At 40.4% G+C, this 24198-nt stretch overlaps 3 protein-coding genes across 5 annotated transcripts in view; 1 reads left to right on the top strand and 2 right to left on the bottom strand.

The window, feature by feature from the left end:
- The window catches only part of CEP41 (centrosomal protein 41), a 55417-nt gene that overhangs the window by 9513 nt on the left and 21706 nt on the right, over positions 1-24198 (top strand). Inside the window, exons 2-3 of one of the 3 annotated variants that reach the window (XM_025471659.3) lie at positions 6491-6554; positions 23939-23986. In XM_025471659.3, the coding sequence (XP_025327444.1) occupies positions 6491-6554; positions 23939-23986 (112 nt within the window). Of the gene's footprint in view, positions 1-6490; positions 6555-11819; positions 11956-23938; positions 23987-24198 lie in introns of those variants that run through there. The other 2 variants (XM_049093471.1, XM_025471660.3) reach the window with 2 other exon arrangements.
- On the bottom strand, positions 2478-3255 carry LOC112675097 (glutathione S-transferase P-like). The gene has a single exon (XM_035698610.2). The coding sequence runs from the start codon at positions 3207-3209 to the stop codon at positions 2577-2579; it is 633 nt and encodes a 210-aa protein (XP_035554503.1). The 5' UTR covers positions 3210-3255; the 3' UTR covers positions 2478-2576.
- Positions 10112-10488, bottom strand: LOC112675098 (60S ribosomal protein L37a-like). Its single transcript, XM_049093473.1, has one exon. It carries the CDS (start codon positions 10448-10450, stop codon positions 10172-10174), a length of 279 nt encoding a protein of 92 aa, XP_048949430.1. The 5' UTR covers positions 10451-10488; the 3' UTR covers positions 10112-10171.

Below are 24198 nucleotides of genomic sequence, written 5' to 3' on the forward strand. Positions count from 1 at the left end.
TTTTTTGATCGCTCTCTGATAATAATACAAACATGAACTTTCTCAGCTCCCTCCTCCTGATGAACTTCATCCTGACCACCTACCTGATATCTTTACCCTAAATACATACCCAAAGCTGAACCTTCCCCTGGGGGTTCTGGGCCTCCTCCTCTCCCACTCCCTCCTTTCCATACCTTCCTGCCTCATTTCCAACCTCTTATCTAGCCTCTAAACATCCTCAAATCTCTCCTTTCTTCCAAAACAAAGCAAAGCAACAATAAAGAAGAATTCCTTAGCAACTCTCAAGGAAAAAAAAAAAAAAAAAGCCCATCTGGCTACTATCCTCTTCTTTCCTCCCTCCCCGTCTCATACAACCTGCTATTTTTGCTTCTGCTTCTGTCAATTCACTGTAACCTCATCCACCAGAGTCGTCAACAAGGTCCTGGTTTGTTCAGTCCAATTTTGTTTTGTTATTCTCTTTCTTGACCTGCATTCTTGCTTGCTGGTTCATGTTTGACCTCTTGTTCTCGGCCTTGACAGCATTGATCACTGTTGACCACTCCCTTCCTAAAATTCGTCTTTAATTTTCATGACCCACTTTCTTCTGGCCTCTCATGAGTCTCATGCATGGTGCTTTTCTCTACCTGACCTTAAGTGTTGGGGCTTTTCTTCTCTGTCTTACACAATCTCTGATACTGATCTTGTCCATTCCTATGGCTTCCCCTGCTACCTATCTGTTGACAACCCCCAAACTTTAATTTCTGCAACCCCAAATTTCTCTCCTGATCTCAGACCCAAATAGCCAGCTCACCACTTCCATTTTGGATAATGCACAGATACCTCATACTTGACATGCCTCAACCTGAAAAACATCATGTTTTTTAACATATGCTTCCTCCCTAAGTCTCTCTTTTGGGGAATGGTATCACTGTCCTCCTCCTGTTATACTAGTCAGTTTTCAATCATTGATTTTCCACCTTTAAAGATTTCTTGAAACTGTCTCTTCTTCCTTGTCTCTACCGCCACTTCCTTAGCATCACAGACCTTAGCACAACTGCCTCTTAACGGATCTTTGCGCCTCCATCCTTGACTATGATCCTATTCATTCTCCAGAATGCCGCCAGAGTGAGCTTTCTAAAATGGAAAGATAATCCCATCACTTGTCTGTAAACTTTCCTCAGTGACTCCCCAATCATCTACACTAGCGTTTCTCAACTTTGGCATAACTGACATTGTGGGCCAGTTCATTCTTTGCTGTGGAGGTATTCTCTGTCATTGTCGGATGTTTTGCAGCATCCCTGGCCTCTACTCACTGGATACCAGTAGCATCCCAGCACTACCACCCAGTTCAGACAGCCTAGAATGTCTCCAGACATTGACAGTTGTCCCCAGGAGCATGGAGAGTAAAATTGCCCTTTCGAGAACTAGTCATCTATAGGGGGGGAAAACCCAAGTTTCTTAGCGTGGATACAAGGTCCTTTATGAACTAACCCCTCCTTGCCTCTTCAGCCTCATCCAACCCCATACTGCCCCGGTGCGCTAGGTCTATCCGGAAATCCTCTAGCTTCCACCCGCTACTCCTTTAGCTTGACTCATTTTCTTGACCCTCAGCTTTTGGCCCAGAAGTCCCCATTCAGGACATAGTTCTTGACTATTCTAGTCAGGATCATGGGCCAATCTCGTATGTTCTTGTTGCACTCCCTGCTTCCCTCTCTTTGTTTATCATGTGGTATCTCTTTGTTGGCTTATGCCACCCCCACCCCCACCCCGGCACCATGGAGAGAGCTGGATGGCTGTGTCCTCAGCACAGTGGCTTACTACTAGAAAGCACCCAGTAAATGTCAACTGAGTGGTTGGTGCTCAGTAAGTCTTTGTTGAATGAATGAATAGTCCTTGAAACAGCTTCTTTTCTCAGCTCTTTCATTTTCCACCATTCCATCCTGTTTATGTAATTGAAAAAAGCCAGTTGGTCAGTAGGTCAAGAAACAGTCATCTCCCCCACCACCCCCCAAAGCAAGAATCTTAAGGAAAAAAGTATGGCAGTTCCATAAAATCTATGGTAGTCTGCTTAGAGTGAAGGACAAAGTTTTACGTTGTGGTTGGCACTAGAAAGTCAGGAGCAAGAAGTTGGGCCAAAATGGGAAAGTGGAAAAGAGACACTACATTTTTCTACTGCAGCATATGGATTTCTCATTAGTCTGTGTAAGGGAAAACTGGGGGCGGGAAGGGGCCAGCCACTGCAGCTGTCCACACTCTCTCCCCCCATCGTTCTGCTGCCACCACACCTGGTCCCCAGGGACACCCTCACTTCTTAGCTATGTTGGCTTAGGTATGGACAAATCCCCTTGGTTCAGCAGAGACTAGCCTGTAGTTTTTCAAAAGACACTTTGCTAGGAAACTAGTGGAAAACAAAACAAAAGTAAAAACAGGAAATACCATATAGAAATTATGAAAATAGAAGTACAAAAACAAAAAGAAAAATAAGTGAAGAAAGAAAATTTCTTTTTTTTTTTTTTTTCTCACTTGAAAATTTTATTGGTCAGGGAGAAAGGAAGTCAGGTAGCCCCCCAGCTTCCCGCCCAGGGTTCCACAAGCTCTCACTGCTTCCCGTTGCCATTGATGGGGCGGTTCACGTGCTCGGGGGACGACAGGAATGCCTTGAGCTTGGGTCTGGCGCTGAGGCACGCCACATAGGCCGAGAGCAGGGGGAAGGAGTCCAGGCAGCTGGGGGCCAGGACCTGGTGAATCAGCAGCAAGTCCAGCAGGTTGTAGTCCGCGAAGGAGATCTGGTTGCCCACGATGAAGGCCTGGCCCCCCTCATTCTGGGACAACAGCTTTTCAAAAGGCTTCAGGTAACCTGGTAGTGCCTTCACATACTCCTCCTTTCCTGCCTCATAGTTAGTGTAGATGAGGAGGGCGTATTTGCAGCGGAGATCTTCCACACCATCGTTCACTACATCCAGCAAGGCCGCCTCCTGCTGGTCCTTCCCGTAGAGCCCAAGGGAGCGGCCCAGGTGTCGCAGGATGGCATTGGACTGGTACAGGGTGAGGTCTCCGTCCTGGAACTTGGGGAGCTGCCCGTACAGACAGGAGGCCTTGAGTGAGCCCTTCATCCAGGTCTCCATGGTCACCACCTCCTCCTTCCAGCTCTGGCTCTGGTCAGCCAGCAGCATGCGCATGGCCTCACAGCGCCCTCGAACAGGGAAGTAGGTGATGGTATAGGGTGGCATGGTTGCAGCGTGGGTGGCGGCAGCGGCGGCAGCAGAGCTCCAGAAAGAAAATTTCTTAGCTTAAAATAACTGAATTTTACTATTAGCTTTTCTTGACTCAGTTTACCAGACACATGTTTTCCCTGGTTTGGTTTTTTTGTTTTTTTTTTTTTTTTGGTTTGCATTTTTGGTCTTTTGTTTTGCTACGGTCTTATCTTCCTCTTGGGGATCTTCTAAAGTTTCCCTTTTCAATCTTTAAATATTTCCCTTCTCTCACTTAAAAATCTTCTCTGTCTTCATCTAGGAAGGAGTTGGAATTGATGTTACAGTCAGTTTCTTTTAAAGACAGCAGGTGTGGGCAGGTGTGGGCAGCCCGGGTGGCTCAGTGGTTTAGTGCCGCCTTCAGGCCAGGGCCTGATCCTGGAGACCTGGGATCGAGTCCCATGTCAGGCTCCCTGCATGGAGCCTGCTTCTTCCTCTGCATGTGTCTCTGCCTCTATCTCTTTCTCTCTCTGTTTCTCATTAATAAATAAATAAAATCTTTTTTAAAAAAATAATAAAAAATAAAAAAATAAAAAAAAATAAAAAAAAATAAAAAAATAATAAATAACGACAGCAGGTGAGTGGTCAGATGGAGACCGAAGCTTTTCTGTCTTTCTCTAGGGGTAAAATAGCTCAAGGGTTCTGCACACATCCTAGGCCCAATGCTAAGCATTCACAAGAAAGGTTTTACCTGCCTGGAGTGAAATAAAGAACAGTTGAGGGGATCCCTGGGTGGCCCAGCGGTTTAGTGCCTGCCTTTGGCCCAGGGCGCGATCCTGGAGTCCCGGGATCGAGTCCCACGTCGGGCTCTCAGCATGGAGCCTGCTTCTCCCTCCTCCTGTGTCTCTGCCTCTCTCTCTCTCTCTCTCTCTCTCTGTGTCTATCATGAATAAATAAATAAATCTTAAAAAAAAAACACACAGTTGATGTCAAGAGTTTTTTAATAACACTAACAGACCAATCTTTTTATTCTGGGATTTTTTTTTTCTTTCTTTTTAGATATTAAATGGCAGAGGGTAGTTATAAGGTTTTGCTTTTTGTTTTTAATGACATTTCTTGACAAAATGCAAAGTTGATTTTTCTCCATAGGTGCTCTCAGGTTTTTTTGTTTGTTTGTTTGTTTGTTTTTGGTGTTCTCAGTTTTTAAAAATTCCTCCTGGTCTCTGAAATCCAAAACTCCAGACCAGGACATGCTATATAGTTCATTGTGTTTTCAAGGGCAAATGATACGGATTTTAAAGTTTGATGTTCTCCACCTGATTTTTTTTCCTTCTTTCTTTCAGAGGGTAGAGCATGCGACTCTTAATCTCAGGGTTGCAAGTTCAAGCCCCACACTGGGCATAAAGATTATTTTAAAAATAAATAAAAATATTTTTAGAAAATAATGAGAATAAAGTTTGGTGTTCTCTTCCAAGGAACCAGGTAGTTACTATAATATACTCTGTATCCTAAATACTCATTTGTTGACTGCCCCTCAGTAAATGTGCCCACCAAGTACTAGGTCCTGGGTGAACACTTATTTGAGTAAATCATTGTTCCTGCCTTTGAGAAAATCTAGAGAAGCAGCTTGGGGTATAAATAGTGGTGCAGGGCATTCTGGGAGCCAGGGAGAAGAAAGTGCCTGATTCCCCCTTGGACAGCTTATGGCGGAAGTAAGGTTCTGCCCAAGGACAAGCCAAGGAAAGGCATTCTAGGCAGACATTTGCTAAGCCTGGAGACTTGAGTGAGCATAGCAAATTAAGGGAACAGTTGGGCAATGTCAACATGGGAACATGTGTGAGAGTGGCAGATGAAGCCTGAAAGGTACTACCCAGTTTTAATTTCATATTCTACAGCTACATGTGACTGAATGTATGATCTTCATACTTGAGGCCTGAGCAAGAAAGCTACATCTTTTTTTTTTTTTTTTAAGATTTTTTTTTGGGGGGGCGGGATCCCTGGGTGGCTCAGCGGTTTAGCGCCTGCCTTTGCCCCAGGGTGCAATCCTGGAGTCCCGGGATCGAGTCCTATGTTGGGCTCCCCGCATGGAGCCTGCTTCTCCCTCTGCCTGTGTCTCTGCCTCTCTCTCTCTATCATAAATAAATAAAAATAAATTAATTAAAAAAAAATTTTTTTAAAGATTTTATTTATTTATTTGAAGGAGAGTGAAAGTGAGAGCACAGAGGAAGAGGGAGAAGCAAACTCACCACTGAGCAGGGAGCCTGATGTGGGGCTTGATCTCAGGACCTTCGGATCGCAACTTGAGCCGAAAGCGGACACTTAACCAGCTAAGCCATCTGGGTGCCCCAAGAAGGCTATATCTTGCGATGTTGATTCACTAGCCTTCCCTCACTTTGATGGTTTTTGCAAATGCCATTGAAACTTATTATGTGTAAATGTCATGTGGTTGGACTTAGAGTTCACTCCTGGAGTATAGGACAAGGGAGACCTGATATAGCCATTTTTTAATGATCACCCTGGGCCTATGATGAGCCTGGACTGCCCTCAGAACAGATGCTATCGGAGTGACATTTATGGAGCCTCAGACTCCAGACAAGCAGCAGAGGAGTCCTGGCCAAACCGGGCCTAGCAGCATCTAGGCACAGTGCTCAGGTCTGGGTCCAAGTGCTACTTTTCAGGGGAGATGTGGGTAAAATCTAGAGGGTGTCCAGAGGAGATGGCCTAGAAATCATCATACAAAGAATAAAACTTGGGACACCTGGGTGGCTCTGCAGTTGAGCATCTGCCTTTGACTCGGGGCATGATCTCGGGTCCCACATCAGGTGTCCTGCATGGAGCCTGCTTCTCCCTCTGCCTATGTCTCTGCCTCTGTCTCTCTCATGAATAAATAAATAAAATCTTTTTTTTTTTTTAAGAGTAAAACTAAAAAAAGGATGAAGAGAGCTGCCTTTAGTTATTTTAGCAGAAATTTCTTGAGGGCAAGGGTCAGGGGATGGCTCATTCTGGGTGTGACAATGGATCGGATAGAACTGAGAAATAATCTTTAAGAGGTTTTTTTTTCCCTAATTATATGGTGCTATGAGATTATTTTGACAAAAAATGGAAATATTTTGACAGAAGCAAGGTAACCATCTTCACCTGTGGAAAGGCTATAGCAAAGGCTCCTAGATTAAAGGGACAGTTGGATGTCTAGAGCTCCTTCCTTCTTTACATTTGATAACATTTTAGCATCTGTTCTATTCTTTAAATATCTCTTTCCTACTTCTGTCACCCTTATTTTTACATCAACTCAATTAATTGTTAATTTTCTTATTTTTTAGTATCTGACCAAAAGAATACCACAAAACCCAAGGTATCAGCATATAAAGTCAAGACTGGATACTGGTGAGTAAATATTAGAAAACTAAAACTTAAAAAAAAAAATCCAGCAACATTGCTGGCAAGAAGCAGGCTGTTAATGCCTGCTATCAGTCAAAGCTCAAAGTTTCTCACTTTCTTGCCCCATGGCCTAAAAGGCTCAAGATTTATCTTTGAAAGCTTTTTTTTTTTCAGATCATCAGTAAAAATTTCCATTTACATAACTTAGCTCCTTATGAATTGAGAAACTGATGAAAACATGGTTTAATGAGCTTTAAGGCTGAGGCTAAATAAATATCAGGGGGGTGGGCCTCTATTTTGGAAACCTTAAGTATATTCCTTTAAACTCAGAGTAATAGGTAGTATTTGTGCACATTTGTTCAATTCAGTACTTGCAGAGTGCCAACTATATGCAAAGTTATGGACTATGGGACATAGAAAGATGAGTGTGAATTGTGACTTTTGCAAAGAGCTTAGATTCGAGTGCAGGCAGACAGACCTGAATGAGTAACTAAAATACCAGACAAAACTCAGTTCATGCTTCAATTCAGGTAAAATGAAATTTAAGAGTTGCATTGCTTATTTCCATGCTCTTAACATTTTTCAGTGTCATGATGCAGACCACTCCCTAGGTCTCTAGTGGATTTGCAAGCTTGTGAGAGTTTGGTTTCTTACTCATTTCATTTTTCAACCGTTTGAAGTCTGCTGTGGCAAATCCATTCTGTTGAGATGGTTTTGCTAGTGGATTGGGGCACCACATGCCTTTGGCAATGCTGAATTTGCCACCGGTAACCTGAGGACAACTAGAGATATAGAGGAGATAGTGACCTGATTTAAATCTCATTCATTTTGTCTTTCCCTTCCTCCAGTCTTCTTTAAAATTACTGTCTTCCATTATGCAAAGTTCCTCATATAAAACAAACTTCAATTGAATGTTTTAAATGAACAACCTTTGCAGATACAATTTCTTGGGACCTTTCTTTCAAACATTTCCAAGCTGTACAGATACTTATCCTTGCAAATATCCTGTTTGACAGGAGGTAGAAAATTTTATCTCCGTTTTTAAGGAGGAGGAAATTGTGGCGCAGAGAGATTGTGATGTACTTGAAGTTCAATAAAAGGAGACAGAACAAGGATTTGCATGCAGGGTGACGAAGCTGATGGCACACCTGGAGACCTGGTGTGAAGCCTGGCCACGTCTCTTAGGCCAGCTGTCCCAGCTTTTCCCACAGCCTCATTCCTTCTACCATCTCCATCTCTACCTGTCCCCCTCCTCCTTAACTATACTTATGACCCATTCTTCTAGAATAAGCTATTCTGTGATGGAAGCACTTTGATTAAAAATGCCATATTTTTTCTGAGGGGTCCAGATAACATTTAAAAGACAACTATAAAGGAATGCACTTCTTTTGGAACCTTCTTAAAATGAAAACTTAACAGCTGAGCTTTATTTCAGATACATAAATTTGTCTGTATCTTCATAGGTTTTTCTCCTGGAAATTGAATTGGGATTTTTGACTGAAAACCCATTTCTTTCCCTTCAATTCCTCAATTCATAACCAAAAATTTGACTTAATAATAGATAGTACTTGAAATTAATTTCAAGTTTGAAATTGAGATACTTAAGTCTGCTTTTTATAATATATAGAAGTCATTGCCTGTATCCTTTTATGTCCTTGAATTTTTAACTAGTGTTTTTGCTAATTAAACTTGTTATTTTGAAGTAATTTTGGATTCACATGGAATTTTAAGAAATATTATGGAAAGATTCCATATACCCTTTATCCAGTTTCCCATAGTAACATCTTATGGAAATTATACAGTATCACAACCATGACACTGACATTGATACAAGTGGAGATACAAAACATTTCCATTGGGGATCCCTGGGTGTCTCAGCAGTTTGGTGCCTGCCTTCGGCCTGGGGCATGATCCTGGGGTCCTGGGATTGAGTCCCAAGTCGGGCTCCCTGCATGGGGCCTGCTTCTCCCTCTGCCTGTGTCTCTCTGCCTCTCTGTGTGTCTCTCATGAATAAATAATTAAAAAAAAAATTTCCATCATCACAAGGATCCCTCATGTTGTCCTTTTAAAAGCATATCTACTTTCTACCGTCATCCCTCCTTAACCCCTGACAACCACTAATCTGTTCTCTGGTTCTGTAATTTTGTCATTTCACAGGTGCTATAGAAATGAGATCATACAGGGGCCCCTGGGTGGCTCAGTCAGTTAAGCATCTGCCTTCGGCTCAGGTCAAGATCTGGGCTCCCTGCTCATCGGGGTTCTGCTTTCCCTCTCCCTCTGCCCCTTCTCCCTGCTTGTGTTCTCTCTCTCTCTTTCAAATAAATAAATGAAACTTAAAAAAGAAATGGAAGAAATGGGATCATACAATAATGCCACTTTTTTTTTTGAATTGGCTTTGCACTCAGCATAATTCTCTGGAGATTCATTCAGGTTGTTCCATTTATTAGTTGATACCTTTTTATTACTGAGTAGTATTCCATGGTATGGAAGTGCCACAGTTTAACCATTTATCTGTTGAAGGACGTCTGGATTGTTTCCACTTTTTGACCATTACAAATACAGGTGCTGGGATCCCTGGGTGGCGCAGCGGTTTAGCGCCTGCCTTTGGCCCAGGGCGCGATCCTGGAGACCCGGGATCGAATCCCACGTCGGGCTCCCGGTGCGTGGAGCCTGCTTCTCCCTCTGCCTGTGTCTCTGCCTCTCTCTCTCTCTCTGTGACTGTCATAAATAAATAAATAATTAAAAAAAAACAAAAACAAAAAAAAACAAATACAGGTGCTATACACATTCATGTTTCAGTTTTTGTTTGAATAAAAGACTTCATTTCTCCAGGATCAATGCCCAAAAGTGCAATTACTAGGTCATATGATAGTTGCATTTGCAGTTTTTAAAGATACTGCCAGGGCAGCCCTGGTGGCACAGCGGTTTAGCACTCCCTGCAGCCTGGGGTGTGATCCTGGAGACCCGGGATCGAGTCCCATGTCGGGCTCCCTGCATGGAGCCTGCTTCTCCCTCTGCCTGTGTCTCTGCCTCTTTCTCTGTGTTTCTATGAATGGATAAATAAAATCTTTAAAATAAATAAACAAACAAACTGCCAAACTATTTCCCAGAGTAACTAGACTATTTTACATTCCTACCAGCAATGAATGAATGTTCTAGTTTCCTGTATCCTCATCAGTATTTGGTGGTGTCGCCATTTTAAATTTTAGCCATTCCCATAGATGAATTGGGGCATATCATGGCAGTTTTAGGGTGTGTTTCCCTAGTGGCTAATGATGTAACTCTTCATGTACTTATTTGCCATCTGTATATTTTCTTTAGTGAAGTATCCCTGCATGTCTTTTGCCTATGTTCTAATTGGGTTGTGTGCTTTTTAACTTACTTGTTGAGTGTTCCTTATACATTCGAGCTATGGGTCCTTTGTTGGATGCATGGTTTGCAAAGATTTTCTCTCAGTCTGTAGTTTGTCTTTTCATTCTCCTGACCGGGTCTTTTGAATAGCCTAAGTTTTCAATTATGGTGAAGTCCACTTTATCAGTGTTTTGTTTTCTTTTTCTTTTTTTTTTTATTATATAAATTAACCCATTTATTTTAGGCTAGCAATGTTTCAAATGGCGGAGCTTCTACTGGTCTTTCAACTCCTTCAGTCTTCTGTTGGCAGACTTTACTGTGACAGCAGAAGTGGTGTTGTAGGTCCAGGCGCCCCCGGCCACGGTCTTCATGCAGGAGCCGCAGTGCCAGATGCCCACCGCTCGCCTTTTCATCTTGGTCTTGCCGCAGAAGGAGCAGGTGTACTTGGCGTGCTGGCTGATCTCGATCTTCTTCACCATCTTCCTGAGCGAGGCCCCGTAGCGGGTCCCGTATTTACCCACGATCCCGACCTTCTTGGTGCGTTTGGCCATGTCGCCGCCGCCAGGTCCCAGCCCAGAGAGGAAGAAGTGTTTTGTTTTCTGAATCGTGCTTTTTTTGCTGTCAAGTCTAAGAACTCTTTGCTGAGACTAGATCCCAGAAGTTTTCTTTTCTTTCTTTTTTTTTTTTTTTTAATATTTTATTTATTTATTCATGAGAGACAGAGAGAGGCAGGGACCTACGCAGAAGGAGAAGCAGACTTCCTGTGGGGAGTCATATGTGGGACTCGATCCCAGGACTCTGGTATCCTGCCCTGAGCCAAAGGCAGATGCTCAACCACTGAGCCACCCAGGTGTCCCAGATCCCAGAAATTTTCTATCAAGGTTTTTTCCTAAAAGTTTTATAGTTTTAGATTTTACATTTAAGTCAACACTACATTTTGAGGTAATTTCTGTATAAGATGTGCAGCTTAGATCAGGATTAGCCTTTTGCGTATGGATGTCCAGTTGCTTTAGCGCCATATGTTAAAAGGCTACCTTTCCTGCATTGAATTTTGCATGTTCACCTTTGTCAAAAACGAGTTTGACATGTTTATGTGGATCCATTTCTGGGTTCTCTATTCTGGTCCATTGATCTGTATCTGTCCTTCTGCCAGTATTTCGCAGTTTTGATTAAAATTGATTAGACTGGGGCACCTGGGTGGCTCAGTGGTTGAGCATCTGCCTTCAGCTCAGGGCAGGATACCAGAGTCCTGGGATCAAGTCCCGAATCAGGCTCCCTGCAGGGATCCTGCTTCTGTCTCTGCCTGTCTCTACCTCTCTTTCTGTGTCTCTCATGAATAAATAAATAAAATCTTTTTTAAAAATTCTGATGGGATCCCTGGGTGGCGCAGCGGTTTGGCGCCTGCCTTTGGCCCAGGGCGCGATCCTGGAGACCCGGGATCGAATCCCACGTCGGGCTCCCGGTATATGGAGCCTACTTCTCCCTCTGCATATGTCTCTGCCTCTCTCTCTCTCTGTGTGTGACTATCATAAATAAATAAAATTAAATTAAAATTGAAAAAAAAAATTAAAAAATAAAAAAATTTTGGTTAGACTGATTACTCCCATTTTGTTTTTCTTTACAAATTATTTTAGCTATTCTAATTCCTTTGCTTTTCCATGAAAGTTTTAGAATAATCTCATTTACATTTACAAAAAAAGGCATTGCTCTGGTTTTGATAGGAGTTGCATTAAACCCATATATCAACTTAGGACAAATTCACTTTACTATGTTGATTCTTCCAATCCATTACTATAGGACAGTAGTCTCCCCCAATCCTCCATCTGGGATTTCACTTTCCAGTTTCAGTTACCCACCATCATCCACAGTCCCGAAGCAGACGCTCCTCCTCCTGATGGATCTCAGAAGGTCATAGTAGTTTCATGCTATGCCACAATGCCTGTGTCATTCACCTCACTTCTTGTCAGCAGGCATCTTATTATCTCACATCACAAGAAGGGTATAAGATGTTTTGAGAAACAGAGAGAGAGACCACTTTCACATAACTTTTATTATAGTATGTATTATAATTATTCTATTTTATTATTAGTTACTGTTATTAATCTCTTACTGTGCCTAATTGATAAACTTTATCATGGGTATGTATGTATAGGAAGAACATAGTGTATGTATTATGTCTGGTACTATCATTGCAGGTGTCCATGGGGGGTCTTGGAATATATATCCCCTGAGGATAAAGGGGGATGGGGACCATTATAGTCTCTCCATGTGTTTAGATCTTCTTTGGTTTCTTTCATTAACACCGTATGGTTTTCAGCATAAGTGTTCTTTACATGTTTTATCAGATTACACCTAAGTAGTTCATTTTTTTGAGCAATTGTCAATGGTATTGTCTTTTTAATTTTGGTAGCATTGTGTTCATTGCCAATGTATAGAAATACAGCTGATTTTTGCATGTTTCTCCTGAATCCTAGGACTTTGCTAGGACTTATTAGGTACAAGAGGAGTTTCTTTGCCTGTTTGTTGGGTTGGTTTTTCGGTTTTGTTTTTGTTTTGTTTGTTTGCTTTTGGCAGATTCCTTGGGCTTTTCTAGGTAGACAGTGATGTCATTTATAAAAAAAGAATAGTTTTATTTCTTCCCTTCCGATCTAAATATGTCTTTTATTTCCTTTTATTGCCTTATTGCACTGACTAGGACTTCCAGAACTGTCAGATACAAGTGGCCAGTGTGAACATCCTTGTTTTTTTCCTGATCTTATGGGGAAAACATTCAGTCTTTCATCATTAAGTACAATATTAGCTGTATCTGATCGAGGAAGATTCCACCTATTCCTATTTTTCTGAGACTTTTCCATCATGAATGACTATTGAATTTTAACAAATGGCTTTACTGCACCAATTGAGATAATCATATGATATTGTCTTTAGCTTATTAATGTAGTGGATTACCATGATTTGCAAATATTGTACTATTGCAGCATCCATGAACTAAACCTCACTTAGTCACGGTGTGTAGTTCTTATTATATATTGCTCGGTTCTATTTATTATTTGGTGAAAGATTTTTGTGTCTCTATTAATGAGGCCCATTGTTTTGTAATTTTATTTATTTTTTAAGATTTATTTATTTATTCATGAGAGACAAAGAGGCAGAGACACAGGCAGAGGGAGAAGCAGGCTCCATGCAGGGAGCCCAATGCAGGACTTGATCCTGGATCCTGGGATCATACCCTGAGCCGAAGGCAAATGCTCAATGGCTGAGCCACCCAGGCGTCCCTTGTAATTTTATTTTGGAGGAACTGTCTTTGTCTAATTTTGATAGCAGAGTTAACACTGGCATCATAAAATAAGTTGGAAAGTGTTTCCTCTGGTTCTGTTTTTTGGAATTAGTTTTATGAATTGCACACTTTAAAAGGATGACTTTTATGGATGCCTGGGTGGCCCAGTCAGTGAAGTGTCCGACTCTTGATTTTGGCTCAGATCATGATCTCAAGAGTTGTGAGATTGAGCCCTGTGTTGGGCTCTGTGCTGGGTGTGGAGCCTGCTTGAGACTCTCCCTCTCCTTCTGCCGCTCCCCCCTCATCCTGGACTCATGTTCACTCTCTTAAAAAAAATATTTTTTTTTTAAATAAAAGGGTGAATTCTTATATGTAAATTATTCCTCAGTTTAAGAAGATAACATGACCATTAGAAAAAAGATGGACTAGAAAACAAAACAAAACCCTGGTGTTATTTATATTTGGTTAATTGGCATTAATTCTTTGTTAAGCATTTGGTAGAATTCTCTAAAAACCATCTAAACCTGAAGATTTCTTTCCTGAGAGTTTTTAAATTTCGAATTCAATTTTTTCATAGTTATGGGGATATTCAAATTAGTTTCCTGTTGAGTGAGTTGTGGTAGTTTGTGTTTTTTGAGGAATCAGTACATTTCATCCAAGTTTTCAAATTTACGTGTGTAGGACTATTTGTAGTCTTCATTTATTAACCTGATGTCTGAAGTGCTAGGCCCTGTTTCATTCCTGATACTGCTAATTTGTGTTTCTTCCCTTTTTTTTTGCTATAGATTTGCCCATTTTACTGATACTTTAAAAGAATAAGCTCTTGGTGTCATTAGTTTTCTCTTGTTTTTCTGTTTAAAATGTCCTTGAGGGCAGCCCCGATGGCCCAGTGGTTTAGCGCTGCCTTCAGCCTGGGGCGGGACCCTGGAGACCCAGGATTGAGTTCCACGTAGGGCTCCCTGCGTGGAGCCTGTTTCTCCCTCTGCCTGTGTCTCTGCCTCTCTCTCTCTCTCTCTTTCTCTCTCTCTGCACCTCTCATAAATAAATAAAATAAAATCTTTAAATAAAATAAAATAAAATAAATATAAATAAAATGTCCTTGATTTTTGCTCTCATCTCTATTATTCCTTCCTTTTGCTTTGGTTTTATTTGTTCTTCTGTTTCCAGATTCTTGAGGTCAGAACTTAGCTTATTGATTTAAGACTTTTCCTCTTTTTTAATGCATATAAGTTAGTGCTGTAAATTTCTCAGCACTGGGCCACTGGGGTGGCTCAGCAGTTGAGTGTCTGCCTTCAGCTCAGGATGTGATCTTGGGGTCCCGGGATTGAGTCCCGCATTGGGCTCCCTGAATGGAGCCTGCTTCTCCCTCTATGTCTCTGCCTCTTTCTGTCTTTCATGAATAAATAAGTAAATCTTAAAATAAATAAATAAATGTATTTCTCAGCACTGCTTTAACTGTGACCCACAAATTTTGATATGTTGTATTTTCATTTTCATTCAGTTCGGGGTACCTTTTTATTTCCTTTGAGACTGTGTTTTTTGACCTGTGAATTATTTAGAAGTGTGTTGTTTAGTCTACAGGTGTTTGGAGATTTTCCTATTATTTTGATTTCCAGTTTGCTTCCATTGTAGTTGGAGAACACATTATATGTTTCTTTCTTTTTTTTTTTTTTTTTACATTATATGTTTCCATTAAAAAAAAAAAATTCATTGATGGGGGCACCAGGGTGGCTCAGTTGGTTAAGCATCTGCCTTCAGCTCAGGTCACGATCCCAGAGTCCTGGGATCGAGCCCCAACTGGTGCTCAGCCCTCAGCAAGGAGTCTGCTTCTCCCTCTCCTTCTGCCCTCCCCATGCTCATGCTCATTCACTCTCTCTCTCCTTCTCTCTCAATTAAATAAATAAGATATTTGAGGGACACCTGGGTGGCTCAGTGGTTGAGTTTCTGCCTTTGGCTCCCCGTGGGGAGCCTTCTTCTCCCTCTGCCTGTGTTTCTGCCTCTCTCTCTCTGTGTCTCTCATGAATGAATAAAATCTTTAAAAAAAATTTTTTTAATAAAATCTTTGAAAAAAATAGCTTTAAAAATGCATTGAGTTCATTTTACTTCTCAGGATATGATCTATCTTGGTATATATTCCATAGACACTTGAAAAAATGTACATACCCATATTTTTGCTTTCTGTATTATTTCCTGAGATTTCAAGGTTCTTTCTTTTCCTGTTCCTTCTTTTTTTCTAATACCTTTTTTTAAAGATTTTATTTTATGTAATCGCTATACCCAATGTGGGGCTCAAACTTAGAACTCCAAGATCAAGAGTCATATACAACACCAACTGAGCCAGCTAGGTGCCCCTACTTTTTCTTTCTGATTAGAGAACTTTCTTTAGCTGTTCTTTATTGTAGGTCTGCTGGTAACAAACTCTCTGAGTTTCCTTTCATCTGCAAAATGTCTTGATTTCCTTTAATTCCTGAAGATATTTTCTCTGAATGTGGGAGCCTAGGTTGTCAATTACTTTCTTTAAGCACTTGAAAAATATCGTGCCACTTTCTTCTGGCCGCCATGATTTCTGATGATAAATCTGCTGTCGATTGAACTGTTTTCCCACGTAGGTAAGGTGTTGTTTTTTCTCTGGCTGCTTTCAAGGTTCTTTTTTTCTTTTGTTTTCAGAAGTTTGATTATGATGTGTCTTCATATGGATTTCTTTGGGTTTATACTGTTTGGCATTCACTTCTATGTACATCTCTAGGTTTATGTCTCTTGTCAAATTTGGAACTTTTCGGCCCTTATATCTTTGAGTGCTTTCTCAGCCTCACCTCCTTGATCCTCTTTCTGGTACCTTGACAGCACCTCATCACAGCCCAGCAGGCATAGAAATTAAGCTCCTCCCACCCCAACTTTTGCTGATAAGTGTTGGTGGTGTTTGGCTGGAGTAAAGCAGTAATTGTTTAACAGTTTTCTGGCTGCTTGGCAGCCCTTTCTTCAAGCCCTTGGGTGAAGATAGCAGACTTTTTGGGGGAATTTGTTTTTTTCCTGTCCATTGCTATTTCTGGGTTGCTGGCTTCTTTAGCTCCAAATCTAAGATATAAGAGGCAAACACAGAGACAGACAGACAGACAGACAAACACAACAAAAACCCAAGTAACTCAACTATCATGCTATCATGCCATTTCTTGGGTCCTGAGGTCCCTACGCAGTCTTCCTTCTTCTCTCCAACCTTTCAGTCTTCTTTTATATTTTATACATAATGTCCAGGGTTTTTTTTTTATCCAATCTTTTTAATAATTGATATATTCTTAAATTGAGATGTAATTTATATATCATAAAATTCACTCTTTTAACCTTTTAAGCAGTTCAGAGGTTTTTAGTACATTCACAGGGTTGTGACACCATCATCACTCTAGTTGCAGAACATTTTGTCACCCCAAAAAGAAAGCCCATGTCCAAGAGCAATCACTTCCCATTCCTTACTTTTTCTAGTCCCTGGTAACCACTAATCTACTTTCTGTATCTATGAGTTTGCCTATTCTGAACATTTCATATAAATGGAATCATGTTATATGTGACCTTTTATGTCTGGCTTCTTTCACTTAGCATAATGGGTTCAAGGTCTCTCTGTGTTCTAACATATATCAATACTTCATTATTTTTTTTTACTGCCAAATAATATTATATTGTATAGATATTCCACATTTTGTTTATCTGCTTGTCAGTTGATGGACATTTGGGTTATTCATACTTTTGGCCATTATGCTGCTGTAAACATGAGTGTACAAATTTTTATGTGAACATATGCTTTTAATTTTCTTACTTATATACCTAAGAGTCACATAGGACTGTATGTGGTAACTCTGTGTTTAATTTTTTGAGGAACTGCCAAACTGTTTTTCCAAAGCAGCTGCACTACTTTGCATTTCACCAATAATGTAAGAGGGCTCTTTTTCCCCACATCTTTGATGATGCTTGTTACTGTCCATCATTTTGATTATAGTCATCTTTGTGGATATGAAGTGGTATCGTATTGTGGTTTTGATTTGCATTTTCCTAATGACTAATGATGTTGAGCACCTTTTTATGTGCTTATTGGCATTTGTGTATCTCCTTTAGAGAAATATCTATTCAAATCATTGGCACAGTTTGTGCTTTTTTTTTTTTTTTCCCTGTTACTGTGTTATAAGAGTTCTTTTACATATTCTGGATACTAGACCCTTATCAGAAATATGATTTGCAAACACTTTCTCGCATTTTGTAGATTGCCCAGTGTTTTTGTTGTACTTAGTTGGAGTAAAGTACATCTATATCATCTTCCTGGAAGCAGAAGTCTACCAAACTAGTTCTGTAATAGCTTTTAGAAGGGCCAAAGTGTACTTCATTGCTTAAAACTCAAAATAGTTTAAAGTCAATGTGGGCTGGGGTACCTAGGTGGCTCTGTCAGTTAAGTGGCTGCCTTCAGCTCAGGTCATGGTCCCAAGGTCCTGGGATCAAGCCCAGCATCAGGCTCCTTGCCCAGTGGGGAGCCTGCTTCTCCCTTTCCCTGGCTTGCTCTCTCTCTCTCTTTCTCAAATAAGTAAGTAAAATCTTAAAAATAAATAAATAAATAAATAAATAAATAAAGTCAGTGTGGGAGAGAAATCTTATCCTAGTGTTCAATTTTTTTGTGGTTTCAAATTTAGAAATTATTTTAAAGTCAATTTCTATGAAGGCAAGGGAAACAGAAGCAAAAATGAACTATTGGGCTTATCAAGATAAAAAGCTTCTGCACAGCAAAAAAAAAAAAAAAAAACAGTCAACAAAACTAAAAGACAACCTACAGAATGGGAGAAGATATTTGTAAATGACATATCAGATAAAGGGCTAGTTTCCAAGATCTATAAAGAACTTATTAAAATCAACACCCAGGAAACAAACAATCCAATCATGAAATGGGCCAAAGACATGAACAGAAATTTCACCAAAGAAGACATACACATGGCCAACAAGCACATGAGAATATGCTCCGCATCACTTGCCATCAGGGAAATACAAATCAAAACCACAGTGAGTTACCATCTCACACCAGTGAGAATGGGGAAAATTAACAAGACAGGAAACAACAAATGTTTGAGAGGATGTGGAGAAAGGGGACCCTCCTTGCACTGTTGGTGGGAATGGGAACTGGTACAGCCACTTTGGAAAACTGGGTGGAGGTTCCTCAAAGAGTTAAAAATAGAGCTACCCTACAACCCAGCAATTGCACTACTAAGGATTTATCCCAAAGATACAGATGCAGTAAAAAGCAGAGACACCTGCACCCCAATATTTATAGCAGCCATGTCCACAATAGCCAAACTGTGGAAGGAGCGACAATCCCATTCGACAGATGAATAAATAAAGAAGATGTAAAAAAAAAAAAAAAAAAAAAAGATGTGGTCTATATATACAATGGAATTATTACTCAGCCATTAGAAATGACAAATACCCACCATTTGCTTTGACGCGGATAGAACTGGAGGGTATTATGCTGAGTGAAGTAAGTCAGTAGGAGAAGGACAATCATTATATGGTTTCACTCATAAGGGGAATATAAAAAATTGTGAAAAGGATTATAGGGGAAAAGAGAGAAAATGAGTGGGAAAAATCAGAGAGGGAGACAGAACATGAGAGACTCCTAACTCTGGGAAATGAACAAGGGGTAGTGGAAGAGGAGGTGGGCGGGGGATTGTGTGACTGGGTGACAGGCACTGAGAGGGCACTTGATGGGATGAGCACTGGGTGTTATACTATATGTTGGCAAATCAAACTCCCATTAAAAAATATATAAAAATATATATATAAAGTCAATTTCAGAAGAGAACTTTATTTTAATGGGTTTTTTTTCTATGCATTTTTGTGACTTACACCTCTCTGTGTATTCAGCGAGTTTCCACTTGATGTGCCATGGCCTGATAGTTATGTGCCACGGCCTGATAGTTATGTGCCACTATACACATCCCATTAACTCTCTGAGTAACCATGAGGGGGTGTGGCTGGGGCAGCCAGCATTTACACCAGCATTTTGTTCAAATATTACGACTTATATATGTGCCAACAGGTGCAAAGGGTAAGGGATCCTGGTTAAGAGAGCACAAGAGTAACCTTACAGCCCCAGTGAGAGTAAAGAGCCCCTGTCTATGGTATGTTTTTAAGCTCTGCAGTCAGAGCAGTGAAAATAGGCACAGGTATGAGAGAGCATTCCTCATTTCTAGGGTAAATAGATGGGTCTTTAATCTTTTCTTACCAAACAGTGAGCAATTCAGAGTTAATCACAAGAAATCAAGAATTGTGTGGTATCTCCAGTCTTCACCCAAATCACCTCCTGAGTTCTTCAAAGACCACTGTCTTCTTCCTGGGTAAAGATTATTTTTTATTTCTTTGCTTTTGACTCTACTTCTCTAAACTCAAACACTAATGTATAGCCATGGCTAGAAATAGCAGCATTATTTTGAACTTCAAATATTTCTTTTGTTTCATAGGTGCCTGGGTGTCTCTTACCAGCTCCCCAGCCTTGCCCGACTGTGCCATGAATGGATTATGCTTCTGACGAAATCTCTGACAGCGTTTTGTTCAGTCTCCACCACAGGGTTCTTGTGTATTCTCAAGCACCCTCTCTGGGTTTCCGTTCTGCAGCGCCGCAGGCTGATGAAGGGACACTTTCCAAACCACAGGGCTCTCCCTTTGTCAGTGTCCTGCACTCTTTCACCGCCTGCATGAACCTCTCATTTCAATCTCTATCCAACCTAATTTCAAATAGCTTCAGTTTTCTAAAATTCTGTAGATTTTCTCTACTGCATCTCTTCTGGCCTTATTTTTAATTTTTTAAAAATTCACATTATGCTTGTCTCCATACAAACTAGTCGTTTCCATTTTTCTTCTTTAGTCTCTACTTTTCCTGAATATATGCTAATAGCCTTGATCGTAAACATGCAAACTCATTACAGACTAGGTACTCTTCACTTTCATTTGGCATTTAATTCTGTTTTTTGTGTCAAAGGAAGAAATGTATGTGAAAGCCTTTTATAAACCAGAAAGCACTATACACTCATATAACTTATTGAAATTAACAAAGGACCACTGTGCCTCTTTTCACGCTTTCTGCTCCTTCTGAGCCAAAAGAACTTCTCCATAGAGGAGGGAAATATTGAAGAAAAATAAAGCAATGGAGTTGTCTCTTAGCAACTGAGTTCGTGCCTTATAAATCTTGCCCACTTTAGATTACTGCTGCTCAAAATCACTTGCTTGCCTTACTGGCTCAGTGCAAATAATGTTATTAAATTATAGAAAAACCAAGGAAAAAAAATCTAATGAATGAGTCACTCAGTGTATTGATTGTGCTCTGTCTTGCATAGCACTATTGGCAGAGTTGGATTGTCTCTTTCTCTTGATTCTATTGCAAAACATACACACACACACACACATACATATATGTATGTATGTATATACACACATATCTTGCTGCAACTTAAATTATAAACTAAGTAGAAGCTAAACACCACCTTAGACATTTTGAGATTACCTGAATCTTGAAATAATGTAGATGTCACATAGGTAGTACATGTACTGTAATAAATCAAGTTGTACATAGCTTAAAGAAGATCAGGTGTACAAAAACTCAAGCCAAATCAAGGTGTGATTATTTCTGTTATAAAATAAACCATTATAAGGATTCTTCAGATAGGTTTTCATAGTATATTTCACTTAGCAAGTAATTCCAAGTATTTTATATGCTAGACAGTAGAAGAGAGAAAGATTCTCTGTGTGTTTGTGTGAATAGTCTTTGGCTTTCAGTATGAGAAGGTAGATATAAGACATGCACACAAATAAGGCAGTACAATGATAAATGTCTTGTGAGTGGTGAGCTGAGTACTGTAGAAGTTCAGATGAGGGAAAGGTCACTTCCAGCTGGGTGAGCTATTATGATTACATGGACAAGATGACATGTTAGAGAACAGAAAACTAACAGAGAGTTTGTCAAGTTTAGTAATTAAGGCAAGATTGAAGAGGCAGGTAAGATGTTGGCGCCTTCAGCTCTAGAGCAAGGAGTTTAAACTTCAGTCAGGAAGCAATGGGGAGCCACTGACTTTTTTTTAATCAAAGCCTTGTCTAGGAAAATTTATCTGGCAGTAATGTGTAATTTCAGTTAAAAAAAACTGACTTGCTGATAGTCTTTTAGGCTCCTTTTGTATGAAACAAAGCTGCATTTATAAATAAGCCTATTATAGAATTGATTCATTTCTAGTCTTTTTAAAAGGTAGTCAAAAGCCTATTTTGAGATGCAATTAGATCCAGTAAGATAAGCTGCTTAGTTAAGATATAAGCAGTCTATGAAGTGGAGTAAAATACTACATTTCATACTTTCCAAAATCATTCTCAAGGATCTTTTGTGTCAATTAGCCATCCTAGTGATTCCTCCAGCTGAAACAATGCAGAAATCCTCCATTTTCTCTTTTTCCCTCCCTACTTTGATAGAATGAATGTCTATGATGAAAAGACTTTCCTACTGGTTGCCCTCTCAGATTTGTTCTTAATTTTACCAAATATTCATATACCCCTGCAAAAGACTGTGCTTGCCTGCCTTTCTCCTTTAGTGGGAGAAACCAACAGTAAGAGTGATGGCCTACCTCACGGGGGTTGTTGTGAGGCCCCCTGGGTACAAAGATGAAGTGCTGTGTAAATACTCGGAAAATGTTGATAATCGATTAAGAAGTGGACCTCAGATGTTTTGTTAATAGAAACCACTGTAGATTGGAAGTGCAATGTTTTTGTAATAAAGACCATCTAATAAGGCTGGCTATTGTTTTCCATGTGTGGTATGCCTCGGGGAAACTTAGAGCATAAAATGGGTCCCACCTGCTACTATTAGGGAAGTAACACTTCCTACATATTTACCTCACAGTGAAATGGTGTTTTTAAAACAGCACAACTAGAGAAGCAGTATGTTCGTGTGAGAGCCATATTATAAACCAAAAGGTTGAGAATATTCATCTCGGCTTAGTTACTAATTTGCTGTGTCACTGAACAAGCCAGTGATCCTTTTTGTGCCTCAGCCTTCCGAAGAGACTGCCTGAAGCCAGCCAGGCCAAAAAGATGCTAACTGCCAAATCAACAGGAAAATGTAGGGGACTCAGGAACACGTAACTGAAAGCTATTGTGTAAAATAGCTTAAGAATCAGATGGTGGGACACCGAAGAGCACACCATGTGCCCGTCTTACTCCCTTGTACTGACCAGTGGGTTTCTCCCTAAGGTCAAAGTGGCAGGGGAGAGAGATGGGCCTTGAGGAAGAATTCGTGGTTCCCACTCCAGAGATCCATCTGGTCACCTCTCAGGTCAATCCAAGCCTAAAGAATCTAGAAAAGATCACATTTGATTCTTCTTGGTCTTTGGTGCTATTAGGACCTCATAGGCATTTTCATTGTCTCTCTGGACAAGGCTCAGGCCTTCCAGCAGCCCTGACTGCCATCATGTCTCTGAGCTTTTGGAAGGGCACAGTCTGGCTCTTGGGCGACACTGCATCCTGCTGTCTCCTCCTGATCCAGAAAGTGTGTGTCTTCAGATGGGGCATGGACTGATTTTTTTTAAACTCAGAATATTATTCCCTGATGAATTCTTAAATACAGACTTAATAATGTGATATAAGTTGTTTTTTTGAAAATGTATTTTGGGTTTCAGAACAAGAATTTTCTCTACTTCTGACCTAAAACATGAAGAGAAGCTCAGGAGAGTCTTTAAAAACATCAGTTCATGGCATTAATTGGAAGCATTTCTTTTATCTGAAGTTGGGACTGAATCTGACTAGCTCCTCTCAAGGCTTAAAAGTTAGGAGCACAATTTTAGAAACAAGAAACTTTGAAAGTTTTCCCTTTTTTGCTGTATCTTTCAAATGCCAGGCAGAGCTTGCTGTGTTGAATCAAATTGAAGCATGCCCAGTAAAAAATAATAGCCCCTGGCTTGGGAACTAGACCTTAGTTCATTCGGAAACCAAAATGATCCTGGCCCAGTTTTAGTGTATGGAAACTCTCCAAACCACCTTGGCTAGCGCCTGGTATTGTAGAACCAGGCTGGGGAACACGAGGGCTCAGTGGCTCTCTACAATGGTGGGAATCTGCTGTTATTTCTTAGCAGATCAAATCCATGGTGAATACTAGCATACAGACTGTGTGGTCTAGTTCAGGCTGCAACATCAGCATGAATAGTTGAAGACAGTTCAGGAAAGTGAAAGAAACCACAAAGACTAAGAGAGTGAGGGCTTGCTTGGGTAGCCACAGCAGCACATTTTAGACATTCAAAGATCATTGCTTCTTTCTTCACAGTACATCTCTGTGGAAAGATTATGGAGGAATGAAAGGAGGAAAGCCTTGACTCAAAAAGGAAAATAAGAAAAAAAACATATATTTGTGTGTGTGTGTGTGTGTGTGTATATATATATATATATATAGCAGGCATATAGTGTATATATATATATACATATACACACACACACACAGTGATCATCTATACTGCCTGGGACTTCCTAGTGTTTATTGGGTGTGTACCCTTTCAATACCTTGGGCCAATACCTTCTCCTTGATTCCTCATCCTTTAATGATGCTGTATAACCCAAAAGACTGTTAATGATATGTGGCCCATTTGCCTACTATTAATTCTGTAAGAACAGGATAGGAAGACTTAGGGAATACTTGTACTCCATTCTGTTTTTACACTGTTCACTCTTTTTCTTCCATTAAAAACCTATCTTATTCTCTTTTTAGGTAGCAGTATAACTAAATACACTGAGAAGCTAGAAGAGATCAAAAAAAGTGAGTAACACTAGTGATCGTTTGGGATAATGGGGCCCTGAAGTTCTAGAAGTTGGTCATTAACAACCTTAACCCCATCCTACAGCTGCCACGTGCACAGAGAAGATGGGAAGTGGGCGAGCCCGGCAGGTGCCTGGGAGGATGTGGGAAATACCGTGTACCATCCCAGCCAGCTGCCGAGCTTGTTGCCTGAGGGCCGAGTTCTGCCCAAC

Source organism: Canis lupus, chromosome 14 (assembly GCF_003254725.2).
Source record: "Canis lupus dingo isolate Sandy chromosome 14, ASM325472v2, whole genome shotgun sequence".
Taxonomy (NCBI): domain Eukaryota; kingdom Metazoa; phylum Chordata; class Mammalia; order Carnivora; family Canidae; genus Canis; species Canis lupus.